Source organism: Jaculus jaculus, chromosome 1 (genome assembly GCF_020740685.1).
Source record: "Jaculus jaculus isolate mJacJac1 chromosome 1, mJacJac1.mat.Y.cur, whole genome shotgun sequence".
Lineage (NCBI taxonomy): Eukaryota > Metazoa > Chordata > Mammalia > Rodentia > Dipodidae > Jaculus > Jaculus jaculus.
Window position 1 is genome coordinate 182,359,403 of NC_059102.1, and position 18,942 is coordinate 182,378,344.

The following is an 18,942-nucleotide window of genomic DNA, read 5'->3' on the forward strand; positions in this document are numbered from 1 at the left end:
CTCCACCCCAGGTGTTGGGTGGACTAGTCCTTCCCAGGTGTTGGGTGGAGTACTCCTTCCTGGGTGTTGGGTGAGCTACTCCTTCCCGGGTGTTGTGTGGAGTACTCCTTCCCGGGTGTTGGGTGGCCTACTCCTTCCCAGGTGTTGGGTGGAGTACTCCTTCCCGGGTGTTGGGTGGGCTACTCCTTCCCGGGGGTTGGGTGGGCTACTCCTTCCCGGGTGTTGGGTGAGCTACTCCACCCCAGGTGTTGGGTGTGCTACATCTTCCCAGGGTGTTGGGTGGACTACTCCTTCCTGGATGTTGGGTAGACTACTCATTCCCGGGTGTTGGGTGAGCTACTCCTTCCCAGATGTTGGGTGGACTAGTCCTTCCCGGGTGTTGGGTGGACTACTCCTTCCCAGGGTGTTGGGTGGACTACTCCTTACCGGGTGTTGGGTGGACTACTCCTTCCCGGGTGTTGGGTGAGTTACTCCTTCCCGGGTGTTGGGTGGACTACTCCTTCCCGGGTGTTGGGTGGCCTACTCCTTCCCGGGTGTTTGGTGAGCTACTCCTTCCCGGGTGTTGGGTGGCCTACTCCTTCTCGGGTGTTGGGTGGCCTACTCCTTCCCGGGGGTTGGGTGGGCTACTCCTTCCCGGGTGTTGGTTGGGCTACTCCTTCCCTGGTGTTGGGTGGGCTACTCCTTCCTGGGTGTTGGGTGGACTACTCCTTCCCGGGTGTTGGTTGGGCTACTCCTTCCCTGGTGTTGGGTGGGCTACTCCTTCCCAGGTATTGGGTGGACTACTCCTTCCCGGGTGTTGGGTGGGCTACTCCTTCCCGGGTGTTGGTTGGGCTACTCCTTCCCTGGTGTTGAGTTGGCTACTCCTTCCCTGGTGTTGGGTGGGCTACTCCTTCCCGGGTGTTGGGTGGACTACTCCTTACCGGGTGTTGGGTGGGCCACTCCTTCCCAGGTTGGGTGGAGTACTCCTTCCCGGGTGTTTGGTGGCCTACTACTTCCCGGGGTGTTGGGTGGGCTACTCCTTCCTGGGTGTTGGGGGAGTTACTCCTTCTTGTGGGTTGGGTGAGCTACTCCTACCAGAATGAATTACGCCCAGAGGTGAGAAGAGGAACAGAGCTGGGAAGAGCAGGAGCAGAATGTTCCTTAGTGCTCTTAAATAGTTTTTCCTATATAGTTCTTTTAGAGGAACAGGTAGGCATGTCATGCTAGCCAAGGTGAAGGAAATTGTGCATCAGAAAGGACATGGACGCGACGAAGCTGACCATAGTGCAGATGGTAGGTAGAGAAGCTTTTGCTTTCTTTTTTTTTAAACTTCCAGTTTTTTGGATATGATTTTTTGAATTAAAATTATAGTCCAGCAAACATTTAAAGTGTATATTTGTTTTTGAGGGTCTATATGGACAAAGTCATCTTAGTATTAAGAAAATAAACTTTTCCAACATCGTTGCGGATTCCTATGTCCTTTTGAGCCCATAAATTTTTTCTTTTCTCATTCCAGGCAACCAGAAATATTACAGAACTTTATACGAGTGGAATCAGAATGGGTACTCATTTGTTCAATTTCTTTTTTTTTTTTTTTTTGCTTTGAAAATACATATTATTTATTTTTCCTTTTGAATTTTATTTTTTTTACATTTATTTATTTATTTATTTGAGAGAGATAGAGACAGAGAGAAGAGAGAGAGAGACAGAGAAGAGAGAGAGAGAATGAATGGACACACCAGGGCCTCCACCCACTGCAAATGTACTCCAGATGTATGCACCACCTTGTGCATGTGGCTGACGTGGGTCCTGGGGGGTAAAACCTGGCCCTTTGGCTTTTTAGGCAAACACGTTAACCACTAAGCCATCTCTCCAGCCCCTGTTGTATTTTTTTTTGACAATTTTATGCGTGTAGATAATATATTTTGATCCCTTTCACTCCCCATAACTTCTCTTTCTACCTTCTCTCCTGCTGAATCCCTTTTTCTTCCCAACTAGTATCCCTTCTACTTGGATATCTTTCTGGGGGAGACTCACTAAGTTTAATCGGGGTTGCTTGTGTTCTCCATTTTGAGAATGACAGATCCTTCCTCAGGTCTGAATAGGCTGGTCAGAGTGCTGGACACTCAATGCTCACAGAAACTCCCTGAGCCAGTGGCTCTCCAGTTCTACCCAGTGAGAATGAGGAGTGCAGATGTAGCTGAAGAGAACCATGTGAGGCAAATGGGATGTGAGGACTGTAACAGAACAGCTCCCAAGTCAGAAGGGTCCTGAGAGTACCTGGGGATGTAAATTGAGTATCAAGTGGAGGTGGACTGGACTGATTGCTTCGAGAATATGTGTGGGACTCCTGATATGCTAATGGACTAGGCAGGGGACTGGTTCCTTTGGATGCATGTGAGTGTCCTGATAGGCTGATGAGTTAAACAGAAGGTTGTTTACGTGGTATAGGCCAGCCAAGATCCTGGGGAGTCAGCATGAGTCAGGAATGTTTTGTTTTTGGGGTTTGCAACCCTGACTAGCTGCCTGCAAAATGGAGTTAATTTACTTCTCATCCTCGTCCTTCTCCCTACAGCGAAGTCATCCTCCTAAGTGCTTCGAGCTGGATGGAGGTGTCGCTTTGGGTCAGCAGCTAGGACTTCTCTGAGGGAGGTCTCTCTAAAGGCCCATGATAGCAGGCCTTCTTGGGCTCAGCCTGGGAGCTGGTCCCCTGTCTCAGCATTGGCTGTGTGTAGGCCTTTTTCTGTGTTGTTTCCCCAGGTGGCCCCATGTCCTAGAGGGAGTGGGAGAATGCCTCAGGTCTGCAGCCAAGCGAGCAGCTGCACTTCATGAGGGACCAGAGTGCTGTGCTTGGTCTGCAGACTGAGGAGCCACAGGGGCCATGTCGGTTGTCCTCAAGGTCTCCCATCCTGTTTCCCGTTGCCCACGCATTGCCAGGGAGCTCCGCAGGGTCTTCCCCACATGCAGAGCTGCCACTGTTTCCCTGGAGCCATAGATACCAAACCACGTGGACATCACCATGTTGGTTAAAAACTGTGAGAAAGCTGTTAAAAAAAAATCAGTGATGGGCTGGAGAGATGGCTTAGCAGTTAAGTTGCTTGGCCGCATAGCCAAAGGACCCATTTTCAATTCCCTAGGACCCACTGTAAGCCAGGTGCACAAGAAGGCTCATGTATCTGGAGTTCGTTTGCAGTGGCTGGAGGGCCTTATGTGATTATTCTTTTTGTTTATCTCTCTCTTCCTCTCTCTCTCTTCCCCCTTGCATTTTTCTGTATATCTCTCTAAAATAAATAAATAAAAATAAAATATTTAAAAAAAATCAGTTAACTACCAGGCATGGTGGTGCACATCTTTAATCCCAGCAGTCAGGAGGCAGAAGTAGGAGGATCACCATGAATTCAAGGCCACTATGAGACTACATAGTGAATTTTAGGTCAGCTGGGCCAGAATGAGACCATACCTTGAAATAAAGAAATCAGTTAACCCCTGATTTAAAGTGTAAAGTCCTAATAGCCTCGTGTGGCACTTTTACCCAGTTAGTAAAGCAAGTGCCTGGGCACATTGGGATCATTCCCCTTCTCCAGATTATGTTTGTAAAAGCAAGCATTTTGCTAACACCAACATGGAACAGACTTTTGTTCTCCTTAAAAAAATTTTTTTGAGGTAGAGTCTCACTTTAGCTCAGGTTGACCTGGCGCTCACTCTGTAGCCCTAAGCTCTGCCGGGTCTTCCCCACATACAGACCTGCCACCGTTTTCCTGGAACCATAGATACCAAACCATGGACATCACCACGTTGGTCAAAAAACGTGAGAAAGCTGTTTAAAAACTCAGTTAACTGCTGGGTGTGGTGGTGCATTCCTTTATTCCCAGCACTTAGGAGACAGAGGCAGGGGGATTGCTGTGAGTTTGAGGCCACCCTGAGACTATATAGTGAATTTCAGATCAGCCTGGGCCAGAGTGAGACCCTACCTCAGAAAAAAATAATAATAAAACCAGTTAATCCCCGATTTAAAATTTAAAGTCCCAATAGCCTTGTGTGGCACTTTTACCCAGTTTGAAAAGCAAGTGCCTGGGAACACTGGGATCATTCTCCTTCCCCAGCTGTAAGCATGTCTTAGCAAGCCATTTTGTTAATGCCAACATGGAACAGACTTTGATATACTTAAAAATATTTTTTTTGAGGCAGGGCCTCTTTGTAGCCCAGGTTGACCTGACACTCACTCTGTAGTCCCAAACTGGCCTCAAACTCACAGGGATCCTCCTACCTCTGCCTCCAGAGTTCTGTTCTGGGATTAAAGATGTGAGTCACTAAGCTTGGATCATAATTTTCTGCTCTCTTTTTTTCTCAAAATTCTGTTAAGGTCATCCTGATTTTAAATGACTGTATCTAGGGAAAGAAAAATCCCAGTGCCCAGGGACTTTAGTCGTTGTTTCTATAAGAGTAGATGACTTTGTATGCACAGTAAGAACATTGCAGTTCATAAAATACCAGAGTCTTCAGTCTGAGCCAAAGATATTTCAGGCAGTGTTTATTGTACATTCATTACACATGTCATGTGTTCAGAATCAAGGCTAAACTGGGCATGGTGACACACACTTTAATCCCAGCACCCGGGAGGCAGAGGTAGGCGGATTGCTGTGAGTTTGAGGCCAATCTGGGACTACAGTGTTCCTGGTCAGCATGGGTAGAGGGAGATTCTCCTTCAAAAAAAAAAAAAAAAAAAGGCAAAAAAAACCCCAAAACCAGAATCAAGGCTATAGTGTAATCATGTAATGCAAGATGGGAGACCACTACTAGAAAACCTTAGATTTATTATGAATTTTATTTATCTATTTGACAGAGGGAGGCAGGTTGTGAGGGAGAGACAGAGACAGGAGAGAGAAAGAGAGAGACAGAGAGGGAGAGAGAGAGTATGGGTGTGCCAGGGCTTCTAGCCACTACAAAGAATCTTCAGATGCATGCCCTGCACTGTGTTTCTGGCTATAGTTTGGTATTGGGGAATTGAACCAAGCTCTTTAAGCTTTAAAGGCAATCGCCTTAGCCACTGAGCCATCTCTCTAGTACTTTTATTGGTCCTTTCTTGTTCTTGTTTTTCAATAGGAATAAGATACATTGTTTTGTTTTTTGTGTGTGTTTTTTTTTTTTTTTTGGTTTTCGAGGTAGAGTCTCACTCTAGCTCAGGCTGACCTGGAATTCACTATGTAGTCTCAGGGTGGCCTTGAACTCATGGCGATCCTCCTACCTCTGCCTCCCAAGGGCTGGGATTAAAGGCGTGCGCCACCACGCCCGGCCAGATACATTGTTTTTTAACAAATTTTTGTTTATTTTTATTTATTTATTTGAAAGTGACAGAGATGGGAGAGAGAGAGAGAGAGAGAGAGAGAGAGAGAGAGAGGGAGGGAGGGAGAGAATGGGCGCACCAGGGCCTCTAGCCACGGCAAACGAACTTCAGACACGTGCACCCCTTGTGCATCTGGCTAACGTGGGTCCTGGGGAATCGAGCCTCAAACCGGGGTCCTTAGGCATCACAGGAAAGCACTTAACTGTTAAGCCATCTCTCCAGCCCAGATAAATTGCTTCTTTAAAGGAACAGGGTCTCACTATGTTGCCCAGGCTGGACCCAAACTGTTAGACTCATTGATCCTCCTATTTCAGCCTCCCGAGGAGCTGGGACTACAGGTGCACACCACAACGTTTTCTCAGCATTACAGAAGTCTTGTCCCCTGCTCTCCCCTCTTAAAGAATAGCACCTTTCCTCCACCCTCAGATCAGATGAGGCTGTAGATTCAAGGCTTTTCAGAAGATTGATTTGTGGTTTGGGGTCTGAAGCTCACTGGGCTCAAAGGGCTGTGTTTTCAGTGACGTTTCTCCTGTGGCCTCAGTAAGCCTTTTAGTGTTTATCTTTCACGTAAGTTTTGTGTTTCTCTAATCTGTCTTTCCCCTTGAAATGACATACTCCTTTATACTCCTTTGTCTGGGTTATGGGTTACCCTCATTCTGTCATGGTGGGTGTCATGCTGTGTTGCTTTGCAAGGTCATTACAGACATGTGCACGCACATGTTAGCATGTTCTTATGAGTGTGGTGAGGGCTGGATTGTCTCCTGGTAGGGCAGCATGGTGTTGACACACTGACTTTCCTTTTTGGACATTTGACCTCTCAGAATCTCAGGACCATCTTTCTCCTTGGTCATAGAGTTTGAGCAGCAGCCCTGGGGAGCTGCATGGCCCTCCTTCCTACCTGGTTATCATGAGGAGCACATGTGCTGTTCACTCCTTGCAGGTTTTGGAAGAGCTCCAGTAGTTTCCAGATCTAGTTGGCTCACACAGGCCTCTGTTTTTATCTATTTACCAAATAAGTGTACATCTGTTCATTATAAACACGTACATAACATTCTTAGAAGAAGCAACAGGCAGTAGCATTTATTTTCTTATGTCACACCTATGTAATAAGGTTTTCTTTGTAACATTTTAAAGTAACTTTTAAAAATATTTATTTATTTTGATTACATATATATATATATATATATATATATATGGAGGGGGGGGAGATAAAGGGTAAAAGAGCTCACCAGAGCCTTGTGTTCCTGCAAATGAACTTCAGACACATGCACCACTTTGTGGTCTGTCTTTATGGGAGCACTGAGGAGTCAAACCATGGTCAGTACACTTTGCAAGCAAGCACTGTAAACTGTTGAGCCATCTCTCCATCCCAATTATAACTTTTTTCTTGAATGTTACTAAGAATTGAAGCCTTTCACAAACTAATCCCAGAAGGCAATCTTGGGTGTCTACATCCCAATCCATCACCCCAACCCTCTTGCTCATTGTTGAAGCCCTAAATACATTTGGGTGCCCATCCTTGCTCAGGTAATTCAGAGCTGAATCCTGCTGAGGCTCAGATGATCATATTTCCATATCCCTTGTCCACCTACTGGTTTCGTGCTTGGTAGTCTGTTTTGGCGAAAAATACAATGTGAATATAATTAAAATCGAAATGGTATCTGTCATGTAAAATGCCACCAAAACAAAGTCAGGAGTCCCTGGACAGAGGGACCTCAAGACATGTTCCTGGCGACAGGACCGTGGGCAGACTCTGCTGCCCACACTGCAGCGCCCACTGAGCATCACCACATCACAGGTGCCCGGGCAGCTACCTGTTCAGCCTCTCACCCAAGCTGCCGTCATTAGGAGCCATCATGTTGGGATTCAACACACACAGCCTTCATTTTGCCTTCAAAAATCTTTGTCTTGTGTATGGACACTATTCAATAAGTTATTAGCCTGAAAAAAAAAACACCACCTTTCAGGCTGGAGATATGACTGAGCTGTTAAGGCGCTTGCCTGCACAGTCTACCAACCCCGGATCAATTCCCCAGTACCCATGTAAAGCAAGCAGCATAAAGTGGTGCTTGTCACTGGAGTTCACTTGCAGCGGCTGGAGGCCTTGGTGTGCCCCATCTTTCTGCTTGCTAATAAATAAATAAACATGTATAAAAGAACCCCACCAAAAGTTGGGGGGGAGGGAGGGTATTACCATGGGATATTGTTTATAATCATGGAAAATGTTAATAAAAATTGAGGAAAAAAAGTAAGAAGAAGGCGAGAGAGATGGCTCAGTGGTTAAGGTACCTGCCTGAAAAAAAACAAAACAAAACAAAAAAAAAACGAACACCGCTGTCCTCTGCTTCCCTGGCTCTGCCTCTGCCCTTCACTAGTGTATTCTGCATTGTTGTGTGGCTGTTCCCAAATAAACTATCTCCCTTGGAGAAATGTTTTCTCTAGTACTTGTTTTAGGAGGTCAAGGAGCTACCAGATGGTTTCTGAAACAGCTTTTTAGGTTTTTACACAAGGGGGAAAAGAAGAAATGGTGCTTCTTTCCTGCTGGATGTTGTCAGGACTACACAGGATTCCTGACGTGGCAGGAGCCATTCAGCTGCCCCAGGGGTACTTGTTTAAGAATAATCTCTTGAACAACAGCAGAGTGAAAACATGGAATAAGCCAGACCAAGGACTGCCACCCCCCCACACAAAACGCTGTTCCCTTAATGGTATTGTTGAGCCACAAGGGTCACTTTTCCACAGGGGGACTTATTTCCTGAAAACTCAGGTCTCCCTGTGCCTTCCTGGCAAACCCCAGGAAAAGCTCTAATCCATACACTTATCTTTCTCAAGAAACTCCACTTATTATTGTGTTTTCCTCCCCCAAATGTCACAGTGGCTAGTGAGAGTCCCTGTAGTGAGGAATCTTGCTCTGTCAGTACTGCCTGTGACTCACTTGACAGCACCCTTGTCTTGTAAGAAGAGAATGTTCCAGATTTTCCCTGTGTTTTACCTGCTGTAGGAGATGGAACAAGCTACCTTAATGGTACTGGTTTCTTGAGGGGCGGTTATAATAGTATAGAACAAAATCAGCACTTTATGGAATTGATGTAGGTAAAAAAGGCCTTCTGGCTTTGGGCTCCTTGTTAATTGCAATAGAAGTGGAAAAGGGTTATTTTTCTTCTCATATCTAAATGGTCCTACAAATCAATAGGAAAAAGGAAAACCCAATGGGAAAATGGGACAGCCAGGTTACTGAAAAGAAAATATAAGTAACTTCTGCAATACAAAGGTTGCTCAATGATACTATTAAAGGAAAATGCAAGGTAAAATCAAAACTAGCTACCAGGGCTGGAAAGATGGCTTAGCGGTTAAGCACTTGCCTGTGAAGCCTAAGGACCCCGGTTCAAGGCTCAATTCCCCAACCCATGTTAGCCAGATGCACAAGGGGGCGCAAGTGTCTGGAGTTCCTTGGTGGTGGCTGGAGACCCTGACGTGCCCATTTTCTCCCTGCCTCTTTCTCTCTCTGTCTGTTACTCTCAAATAAATAAATAAATAAAACAAAAAAATGAAATTAAAAGAAAACTAGTCACCACATTTTCACCTATAAAACTGGCTAAGAGACGAAAGATTTGACCTTGTTTAAAGTGCCAGGATTGGGGAGAGCAGCCATCCTCACACACAGTGTACTGAGAGACACATGCTTTGCACTTTAAATTCCATGTCTAAGACCGTGTACTGCAGATGCCTTAACTATGAAAAGTGACATACGACTTATCTCTAGCAGCAAAAACAAAAAGTCATTACAAGAGATTGGTAATAACCTCTGATAAGGGGCTGGCAGAACATGTTCTGCTACAGCTGATAGTCCACGTTTTCTTTCCAACACCCAACCACTTCGCCCTCCCAACCTTCCTTTTTCTGTTCAAATCCCTACCTACTTCTCCCTCCCAATCCTCCTTGCACAAAAATGGTGGTTGGCATCTCTAACAGTGCTTTGCGCAGAGCCTCCCCGTTAGGGCTGGGGCAGAGCTCCAGGCTGGTGGAGCTGTGGGCCCTGCACAGGACTAGGCGGGGTTGGCTGGACACATGCCAGCTTCTCCCCACCCCCTAGCAGGCATTGCCAGAGGGCGGTGTCTGGGCTCTCTTATTTAACAAGTCCACCCATCCTCACTCTCTGCAGGCGTCTTTGAGCAAGATGGGAGTTTACCACATCTGCATCTCCACCGGAGACTCCTTGTATGCAGGGTCCAATAACCAGGTGCTGCTGTGGCTTGTGGGACAGCATGGAGAGGCATCACTAGGGGCACTGCTAAGACCCTGCAGGAACAAGGTGAGCTGCCCAGCATGAGGGATGGGTTGTGTCCCTGGCTGCAAGTCAGTGAAATCCAGGAAGCGGCGCTGCGGGAGCCCTGGCTGTGGCTGCTGCAGGTGCTCACTGGCTCGAGGACCGCACTGACAGGACAGCGGTGACAGCACTGGGTCAGCCCCTTGCTGGCACCTGGTCAGCGCTCAGTAGCTACTCTGGCCACCTGGACCTCCGGGAGTTTAAGGGATACTCCCGTTCACCCCTCACAGCACACAGTTCTCTTAGGAGGAGTCAATGACGTGCCAGACCCGTGCTCTCTGTTTTAATGATGGACATTTTCAGTCCTCTCTCCATATCACTTGAGGTGGAGTGCGTGAGAAGGGATGGGGAAAGGTGGGGGTGCAACTAAGTTCTGAGGAGCCTCTGTTTCTGGACGCTCTGCTCTGGGCTCATAGCCACCTGCTGCTCTAACTGCTCTGAGGGTTTAGTTTTCTTCTTTTGTTTGTTCTGTTCTGTTTTGGTTCGCTTTCTTTTTTACCAACCCTCTCATTTCCATCCCTAGCCCAGCTATCATGCAGATCCCCAGATCCTGTCAAGCAGGGACCCTTCAAAGGAACATGCCACAAAGAGGTTCTCCCCCAGGCCTCTGTCCCCTGGTGTCTTACCAGCTGTCACAGGCCACTCCTCCTTACCTTCGCTTTTCTGAGACCAAGAGTTGAGCAGAGGTAGTGGGTGCCACCCCTGAAACTCCTTACCTGATGCCTGCCCCATCCTTGACCACCCCTTCCACTGTCCCCATGTCACCTTCACCTTATGGACTGGCCTCACTGCCATTCTGAATCCACGACGGTTTCTCCTGGTGCGCTCACACTTTTAGAGCATTTGGCCTGCTGAAACCTGTCAGTGGCTCTGTCTCTTTCTCAGTCCTTAGTCTTTGCCCTCTCCTAGACTGGTCCTGCTGGACTCCCAGACCTCACACGCAGCTTCAGCTCCCAGGGAGCTGTAGGGCCTCTCTGGAGCACAGCCCGCCTGGCACTCCCTGTCCTCTGGTTTTTCTGCGCCTCACTGTCTCTGGGCAACTGCCTGTCCACCTCCAGTCTCTGCTGCGATGCACCACCCTCCACGAGCCTGGACCAGACTGGGTGGGGTCCATGTTAGCCTCAGCTTTGGTGGGGTCTCCCAGCTCAACCGCGTGCTACCTGTACCTCAGGCAGGATTCCCACTGCCCACTACGTACTTGGCACAATAACTGTTTATTCATAGGGAAAAAAATTGATGGAAGGAAGGCACTTTGATTTTCCACCCCCTGCGCTCTCACTCTTTTCAATCGGGGTTGAGGTAACAAGTCAGAGGAGTCACAGTCCCGTCCCGCCTGCTGTTCCCCCTCATTCTCTTTCTGGCTTCCTTCTCACCACTTTCCCTGTGGCGCACTGGAAGCACGATTTGGCCTGAATTCTCATCTTATGGGCCTTCCTTCCTGTGGCTGAGGCCTCTTCTGTCGCCTGCAGGAGGAGGAATTCACGGTGAACGTGTCCCAGTACCTTGGACCACTGCTGTTTGTGAAACTGCAAAAACGGCATTTTCTTAAGGATGACGCTTGGTTCTGCAACTGGATCACTGTGAAGGGCCCTGGGGACCAAGGAAGAGAGCACAGATTCCCCTGTTACCGCTGGGTGACGGGCAGCAACATCCTGAGGCTCCCTGAAGGCACAGGTGAGCAGAGGGGTGGCTGTGAAAGGCAGAGGACATGCTGGGCATGGGTGTGTCAGGAAGAGGGTGTGGCGTGTGGGGCTCGAACCTGGAGAGCAGGGGTAAGAAAAGAGATGCTGGCATTGGTGCAGGTGTCATGGGGCGGGGGATCCCTGAAGCTGCAGGCTCAGGGGCCAGCCAGGAGGGGCTGAAGAGGCAGAACTCAGCCGATGTCCCAGCATGCTCTGCTCTGCACTTTTAGGTTGCACTGTGATTGAGGACCTTCAAGGCCTGTTCAAGGAACACAGGGAGGAGGAGCTGAAAGAGAGAAGGAGTCTGTACAGGTTAGCCCACCCCCGATGAGCCCAGTGCGAGCTCCTTCTTCCACACCAGTGCCTGATTTCATTTCTGCCCACAGGTGGGGCAACTGGAAGGATGGCTTAATCCTGAATGTGGCAGGGACCAGTTTATCTGACCTCCCTGTGGATGAGCGCTTTCGGGAGGACAAAGAATTTGAATTTAACACTTCACTTACTGTGGGGTGAGCACAAGGGGAACAGGTGTGGGAGGGAGGTGTGCTGCTCTAGTGGTACCCAGTGGGCTCATGGGCCAGTTCTAGATAGGTGTTCACAACTCTGAAGTTCGTTTTTAAAAATGACTGTCTCCTTCCCTAAAGGTTTGCAGATGTTGCTATCAACTTGCCTCTAAACGCTATCACTACCTGGAATAATCTGGATGACTTCAATTGTGTTTTCAAGAGTGGCCACAGCAAGCTGGCTGGTCAGTTCCCCTACCCCAATATTTCCCCCAGGACTTTTAATCCCATCTGGACTGGGACTCATGTACTGGCCTGGAAAACCAGAGGCTTGAGTCCCTCTGCTAGTCTCACGTCAGGCAGAGATGGTTCTGTGGCAGCTCAGACCCCACAGCACAGTCACCTTCTATCCCTAGGGCGGGTTCGTGACTCCTGGAAGGAGGATGCCTTTTTTGGATACCAGTTTCTCAATGGTGCCAACCCCATGCTTCTGAGGCGCTCCAATTGCCTTCCTGACCGCCTAGTGTTTCCCCCAGGCATGGAGGAGCTGCAGGCTCAGTTGTTGAAGGAGCTCCAGGTATGGACATCAGAGCTTGGGGCAGGCCACACAGGGACGTGGAGATAGTGTTGGTGTCAACTGTATTCCTATCCACTGAAGGTCCAGCTTGCTGCTGGTTGGCAAAAGGATCCTGCGGTAGAAATCTGACCAATACTGGAAAAATACAACTCCACAACTTTCCTCCCTACAGGAAAATGGCATGTTGTGGAGGGCAGGTGTATAAAGGGGAGGTTGGTTGAGACAAAGTCAAATGAGGACATGTGACTGGACACTGGTGCCCATGGATTCAGAGATGGTGCAGACTTAAGTAATTGTGGTCACAGGAGTGTGGTTATTAATAAGCAGCCAGTGTTGGACAATTGGTAGAGAAATCCATGGGTTTGATTACAAGGCTATCTTGGATTGAATCCTGACTCTGCTAGTGTATGTTGTGTGATCTTAGCCAAGATATGCCACTTCTTTGATGATTCTTCTTCTCTAAAGGGAGTAATTCAACCAGAATGTTTAAGAACTCCTTGAGGAAGAAGTCCAGCTAGTGTAAACTTGGGGATGGAGACAAGTCATTTATCTTCTTTGCTATCTGTCTGTCAGGGAGTCCTGGTGGGAAGATGTCTCCTCACATGGAGAGGTCCTTTCCTTTCTTTGCATCTAGGCAGGCACTCTGTTTGAAGCTGATTACTCCATTCTGGATGGGATCAAAGCCAATGTCGTCCTGTGTAGGCAGCAGTACCTCGCTGCCCCTCTGGTCATGCTGAAGCTACAGCCTGATGGGCAACTCTTACCCTTGGCAATCCAGGTGAGAAAGCATGGTTCTTTTTTTCCACAGTGGGCAGCCTACTCAGGGGAGTCTTCTGGCCAGGTTCAGTAAGTGTTCTCTCAATCCACTCAAAGGCATTCCACTAAGGCACTGGAGGAGTTATCTATGAAGTGGTTTGAAAGGCAGGTGGTGCTGCAGCCTTGTTTGGAAACATTCTGGGCAAGTTTATTTAAGCTAGAGGACAGAGATGTGAATATCTGGGTCCTGGAGGGATCATTAGGAGGGAAGGATGGACTTACCCACTGGATGCATTTGGCAGAGTCAGGCGAGACTCTGTGGATAATAGGCCTGGAGTTAGAGGAGCTGGACCAGGCAAGCTAAGCTCAGGAAGAAAGGCATGAGGGGACTGGGAAAGCACCACAGAAGGGCAGTGTTAGGTGATTGAGTTAGGCTGGGTTGAAGAAGAGAGTTACTCCTTGCTGGGATTAGGCTCTCATGCTAAGGCTGCAGGAGGTGACAAATCCCGAGGTGGGTGGCAGCTGGAGGGATGGAGAAGAAAGATGGGAAGGAGTGAAGAGGGACACCAGGCCTGCTGACCCGCACTTAAGGATCAAGGAAACATGGGAGAGAGGGAGACACTTGAAGAAATAAATAAGGCACAAAGAAAGAGGGGAAATTCCCAGGTAGGGTTTTGTCTTACCACTTTTGATGAATGGGGAGACATTCCAAGTGTGTCACATGCAGCCAAAAACTAGAGACTCAGTTCTCTGTGCAGAGTTGGTGATGAAGGGTCCTAGAGAGGCTGCTGTGTCTTCACGAGTGGGGCTCAAACAAGCAAGGGGCTGAATCTCGTGGAGAAGGAGGCTGGGGCAGGCAGCAGAAGGGCAGTTTTGATGAGCGCTGTACTGGGTGGAAAGGGCAGGAATGGGGCTGGGGTGGGTAGCTCAGGAAGATGGAGAAAGAACCAGGCCAGAGGAGGAAGGGAAAGCTCACCTGTGCAGGAAGTGGGGATCACTGAGCTCCTGGCACCCAGCGAGTCCAACCCTTCACACTCTTCCTCACTCTAGCTTGAGCTGCCAAAAGTCGGATCCACTCCACCGCCTATTTTCTTGCCCACGGATCCCCCAATGGTCTGGCTCCTCGCCAAATGTTGGGTCCGCAGCTCTGACTTCCAGCTTCATGAGCTGCAGTCTCATCTGCTGAGGGGACACTTGATGGCTGAGGTCTTTGCTGTGGCCACCATGAGGTGCCTTCCATCCCTACACCCTGTCTTCAAGGTAATAGCTGATTTGCATTTCTCTGCCTGCTTCCCTGGTCCCAGTTCACCTTCCAGGCCCAGGAGGCTTTTGTGCCTTTTCAGGGTTTAGGAAGAACATAGCCATGGGGAGGAAGTGAGCAGGGGCGTGTGAGGTGGCCTCCCTGCACTTTCAGTGCAAACCACCTCTCAAGGGCGTGGAGATACCTACTGGGGTAAGGGTGAGAATATTTCATTCCTTTCATGTCCTGAAGCAGATATTTCTACAGTACATAAAATAAATGTAGGGTCTGGAGAGATGGCTTGTCGGTTAAGGTGATTAGTTTTGAAACCTAAGAACTCATGTTCAACTCTTCAGATCCTAAATAAGCCAGACAGATGGTTACACAGAGCACAATGTTGCACATGCTCAGAAGGTGGTGTGCATGTCTGGGGTTTTATTACAGTGCCTGGAGATCCTGGTGTGCTAAATTTCTCTCTCTGTTGCTTGGTCTTGCTTTTGCTCTCTTGCATAAAAAATGTAAAGGGTAGATTTGGCTGTAGGGATGTCTCAGCAGTAAGATGCTTGCCTGCAGAGCCTAATGACCCAAGTTGGATCCCCCAGTTTCCATTTAAAGCCAGATGCACCTAGTGATGCATGCGTCTGTAGTGTGTGCCGTGTCTGGAGGAACTGTCCCACTCTTCTTCTGTGCCTGTCTCTTCCCTCTCCCTCTCTGCTTGAACATAAATAAATAAAAATATTTTTAAAAAAATTTAAAAAAGGGCTGGAGAAGATGGCTTAGCAGTTAAGGCATTTGCCTGCAAAGCCAAAGGACCCTGGTTCAATTCCCCAGGACCCACATAAGCCAGATGCACAAGGAGGTGCATGCATCTGGAATTTGTTTGCAGTGGCTGGAGGCCCATTCTGTACCTCTTTGTCTTTCTCTCAAATAAATAAATAAAATATATTAAAAAAAAACAAACAAAAATCAAAAAAAAGGAAAGGACTAGATTCCATCACACTTGTGATCATGCATATAACTAGGAGACTCTTCCAACAGTCTTTGAGGAGTTCTAAATGGAGGCATAGAGCATCAAGAGTAGCATGAATTAACACTGCCAGTCAAGGCAAAGCATCCCTGCATTACAAATTTGTGCTGAGAGCGTCTGTATAGCAAGAACCATTCTAAACACTCCTGGCAATACTGTGACCTTTTGGCATTTCCTTCTCTAGTAGACCAATCAGACAAAGCTATTGAATGGTAACATGGGTTGTTATAGGTACAGTGATCAGAGCATGGGTGCGATGATGGTCACAGAGGAGGTGATACAGTGATCAGAGCAGGGGAGTGAAGATGGTCACATTTGACATGAAGGGTATAGTCATCAGGGCAGAGGTGTGATGGTGAGCCTAGTTTGGCTCATCAAGAAAGACCTCTCTGAAAAGGTCACGTAGAGAACGATCCTGTAGGGATCCAGAGAATGGGATGGTCAGGGGCCCAGCATTGCAGGCTGGTGGAAGAGCCTGGCAAAGACACTGACTGGGGAACATACCTGGTTGTGAGAACAGCAAGAAGCTGAGTGTAACGATTGAAAGGATGAGGGAAGAGGTGAGTTTGTGGAAGCAGGAAAGGGACAAAAAAATATGTCTTACAAGGCTCCCGTGGGGATGTTAAAGTGGAGGAACAGACTTAGGAAAAGAATATGGAAGAAAGTAAGTGATAGCTTTGCACTGAAGCACTAACTCGACAGTTGATGGAAAACTGATGCAATGTAAATCAGCCTTCTTCTGCGTTCCCTGAACATCTGTGCTGTTTTTCCTCATCCAGCCTGTTTCCGCAGGGCCCCGCTGCCTCACCGTCTCCTCTCACTTACTTGTCCCTGTTTCCCTCTCTAGCTTGTGGCTCCTCACCTGCAGTACACCATGGAAATTAACGTGCGGGCCAGGAATGGACTGATCTCAGAATGTGGCATTTTTGATAGGGTAGGTGGAGGAGGGTGTGGATCCTGGGCTCACTGTCTTCTGGCACTGGGTTCTGGAATGCTTGATTTGACAAATTCTGTCCTCATTCCATCAGATCGTGAGCACAGGTGGGGGAGGCCACCTGCAGCTGATCAAGAAGGCCGGAGCCCTGCTGACCTACAGCTCTTTCTGCCCTCCTGACGACTTGGCTGAGCGGGGGCTTCTGGACGTTAAGTCTTCCTTCTATGCCCAAGATGCACTGAAGCTGTGGGAAATCACGTACCGGTGAGGCAGACAGGGATGCAGGGCAGGTGTGGGTGCCGGACAGCAGGAGGTCTGCACCAGGGTTGGGTGTGGACACCCTGACCTGGCCAAGTGAACCAGGAGTTGAGTACATCAGCTTTCTTGCTGCGATGTGTGCCTGCAGGTATGTGGAGGGAACCCTCAGTCTCTACTATAAGACAGACGCAGACGTGAGAGATGACTACGAATTGCAGAACTGGTGTCGGGAGATCACGGAAATTGGGTTGCGAGGGGCCCAGGACCGAGGTAACAGGAGTCTCTGCACTGAGAACTAAGACTCGTTATATGACTTCTCCAGAGTCCTCTCTACTTCTGTGCAATCTTCCAGACCCAGATTCTTTTTTTTTTTTTTTAAATTTTTTTGTAGGTAGAGTCTCGCTCTAGTCAAGGCTAACCTGGAACTCACTATATAGTCTCAACATGGCCTCAAACTCATGGCAGTCTTGCTACTTCTGCCTCCTCAGGGCTGAGATTAAGGGCATGTGCCACCATCCCCATCTCTAGATGCATGCTCCTCCCCTTAAAACTCCCAAACACCTTCCTAGATGCAGTGGGAGCAATGCTCACAAGTGCTTAACACTTGACTCTCCCGAAGAAAAGCCCTAACGTGTAGCATTTGCCCACTGCTGTGGTGAAAATACCCTCTGTGACTACCAGTGTGATGTCACCACCTTGCTAAACTCCTGAGACATGAGGACTTGTGAGGCAGAACCAGCACTCCTTGATGGGCTCCCTCCAGCAGGGCATCTCTTTCCTGCCTCATGCCAACTTCCAAAGGCCCTGAGCATCCCCTTCTCACCTCTCTTCTCCTCCTCTTTGTGTCTGCTCTCTCTGCCTCTCCTTCTCCTCTCTCAGCTCTGCTCATATTCCCCCATCGCCTTCTAACTGTTCCTGCTTCTCACAGGATTCCCCACCTCTCTGCAGTCCCGGGCCCAGGCTTGCCACTTTGTCACCATGTGCATCTTCACCTGCACTGGCCAGCATGCCTCTGTCCACCTGGGTCAGGTACTTCCCAGAGGCAGGCAGCTGGGAATTTCGGGCTGGAGTGGGGTGCGGGGATGGAGGTGAGCAGGCAGAGGGGTTTTCCTGCTTCACAGAGCTTGACTGTAGACCCACGCCCCTCCAGCTTGACTGGTTCTTTTGGATCCCTAACACACCGTGCACCATGCGACTGCCCCCACCCACCACCAAGGATGCAACATTGGAGACCCTGATGGCTACACTGCCCAACCCTAATCAGGCGAATCTCCAGATGAATGTTATCTGGCACCTGGGCAGACGTCAGGCTGTTATGGTAAGAGCCAGATGCCCAGGATCCTGAGGAAGAAGGCAAAGAGGTTGGTGTGATGCCCCAATATGGCTGGAGTCATCATCAGGCTCTAAGCTTCCGTTCCCCCTCCTCCCCAGGTGCCTTTGGGCCAGCATCGAGAGGAGTACTTTTCAACACCTGAGGCCAAGGCTGTGCTGAAGAAATTCAGAGAGGAGCTGGCTGTCCTGGATAAAGAAATTGAGATGCGAAACAAAAGCCTAGACATACCCTATGAGTACCTGCGGCCCAGCCTGGTGGAGAACAGTGTGGCCATATGAGTGTCCCAAGCATGTGGTGGCTTCAGGGGCAGCCTGACCCTCCTCTCAGCGTGCAGCCCTTCCCCCACACCCTGCTTTCTTCCCATGGCCCCTCCCCCAGGAGCCACTTCCCCATAGTGTGTGGAACCCTTGCCTGCAGAAGGATGGCTGGGGGTTCTGCTTCCTCCTCCACCACCATCCTTTCTTCTTTTCCCTCCTTCTCTTCTCCCTTAGGTCTAATAGGCATATTTAGAAAATAAGTCTTTCAAGAATAAAGTAGGGTGATAGTATATATTGTCCCACACCTGTAGGAATCAAAATAGATACTGAATCTTAATTGATTGTAACAAAGATATTTAGCCTCAGGATAGAAAAGAACATAGGTCAAATTATCTTAAATAAAATGTTTGCATCAAAATTGTTTTCTTTTCTCTAACTGGATAGGAGCACACATGTCCTGCAGCCAGAACCACCACAAAGCACATCATGACCCCAGCAAATCTCCACAGTTTTCAACTTGAGATTTTCCTTTCACAGCTCATGTAGAAAATGTTCAATCTAGGGACTGAGGAATTTCTCAGTGGGTAAAGGACCTTACTTGAACAGTCTACAATCCCAGGTTCAGTTCTCAATCATCCATGTCAGGCTGAATCTAAGTGGCCCATACAGACTTGCATAGGCATCTGGGATCCAATATTGCTGTGGTGTGGAATAGGGGTAGGAGA

The 18,942-nt window shown here is 48.5% G+C and overlaps 1 protein-coding gene across 1 annotated transcript; it reads left to right on the plus strand.

Moving 5' to 3' along the window:
- The first annotated feature begins 9,473 nt into the window (after positions 1 to 9,473).
- Positions 9,474 to 18,635, plus strand: LOC101617210 (polyunsaturated fatty acid lipoxygenase ALOX15-like). The gene is made up of 14 exons (XM_045158205.1): positions 9,474 to 9,635; positions 11,120 to 11,324; positions 11,563 to 11,644; positions 11,719 to 11,841; positions 11,977 to 12,080; positions 12,252 to 12,412; positions 13,047 to 13,190; positions 14,219 to 14,428; positions 16,283 to 16,369; positions 16,464 to 16,633; positions 16,776 to 16,897; positions 17,556 to 17,656; positions 17,778 to 17,945; positions 18,059 to 18,635. The coding sequence occupies exons 1-14, from the start codon at positions 9,501 to 9,503 to the stop codon at positions 18,236 to 18,238; spliced, it is 1,992 nt and encodes a 663-aa protein (XP_045014140.1). The 5' UTR covers positions 9,474 to 9,500; the 3' UTR covers positions 18,239 to 18,635.
- Positions 18,636 to 18,942: the final 307 nt, after the last annotated feature.

What these genes read in the sequence shown, in the direction of transcription:
- LOC101617210 (XM_045158205.1), top strand. Translation starts at nt 9,501, where the DNA reads ATGGGAGTTTACCACATCTGCATCTCCACCGGAGACTCCTTGTATGCA. An exon ending in CCTCTGTCCACCTGGGTCAG is followed by an intron (nt 17,657 to 17,777) that starts GTACTTCCCAGA and finishes ACGCCCCTCCAG; the next exon opens with CTTGACTGGTTCTTTTGGAT. An exon ending in GCAGACGTCAGGCTGTTATG is followed by an intron (nt 17,946 to 18,058) that starts GTAAGAGCCAGA and finishes CCTCCTCCCCAG; the next exon opens with GTGCCTTTGGGCCAGCATCG.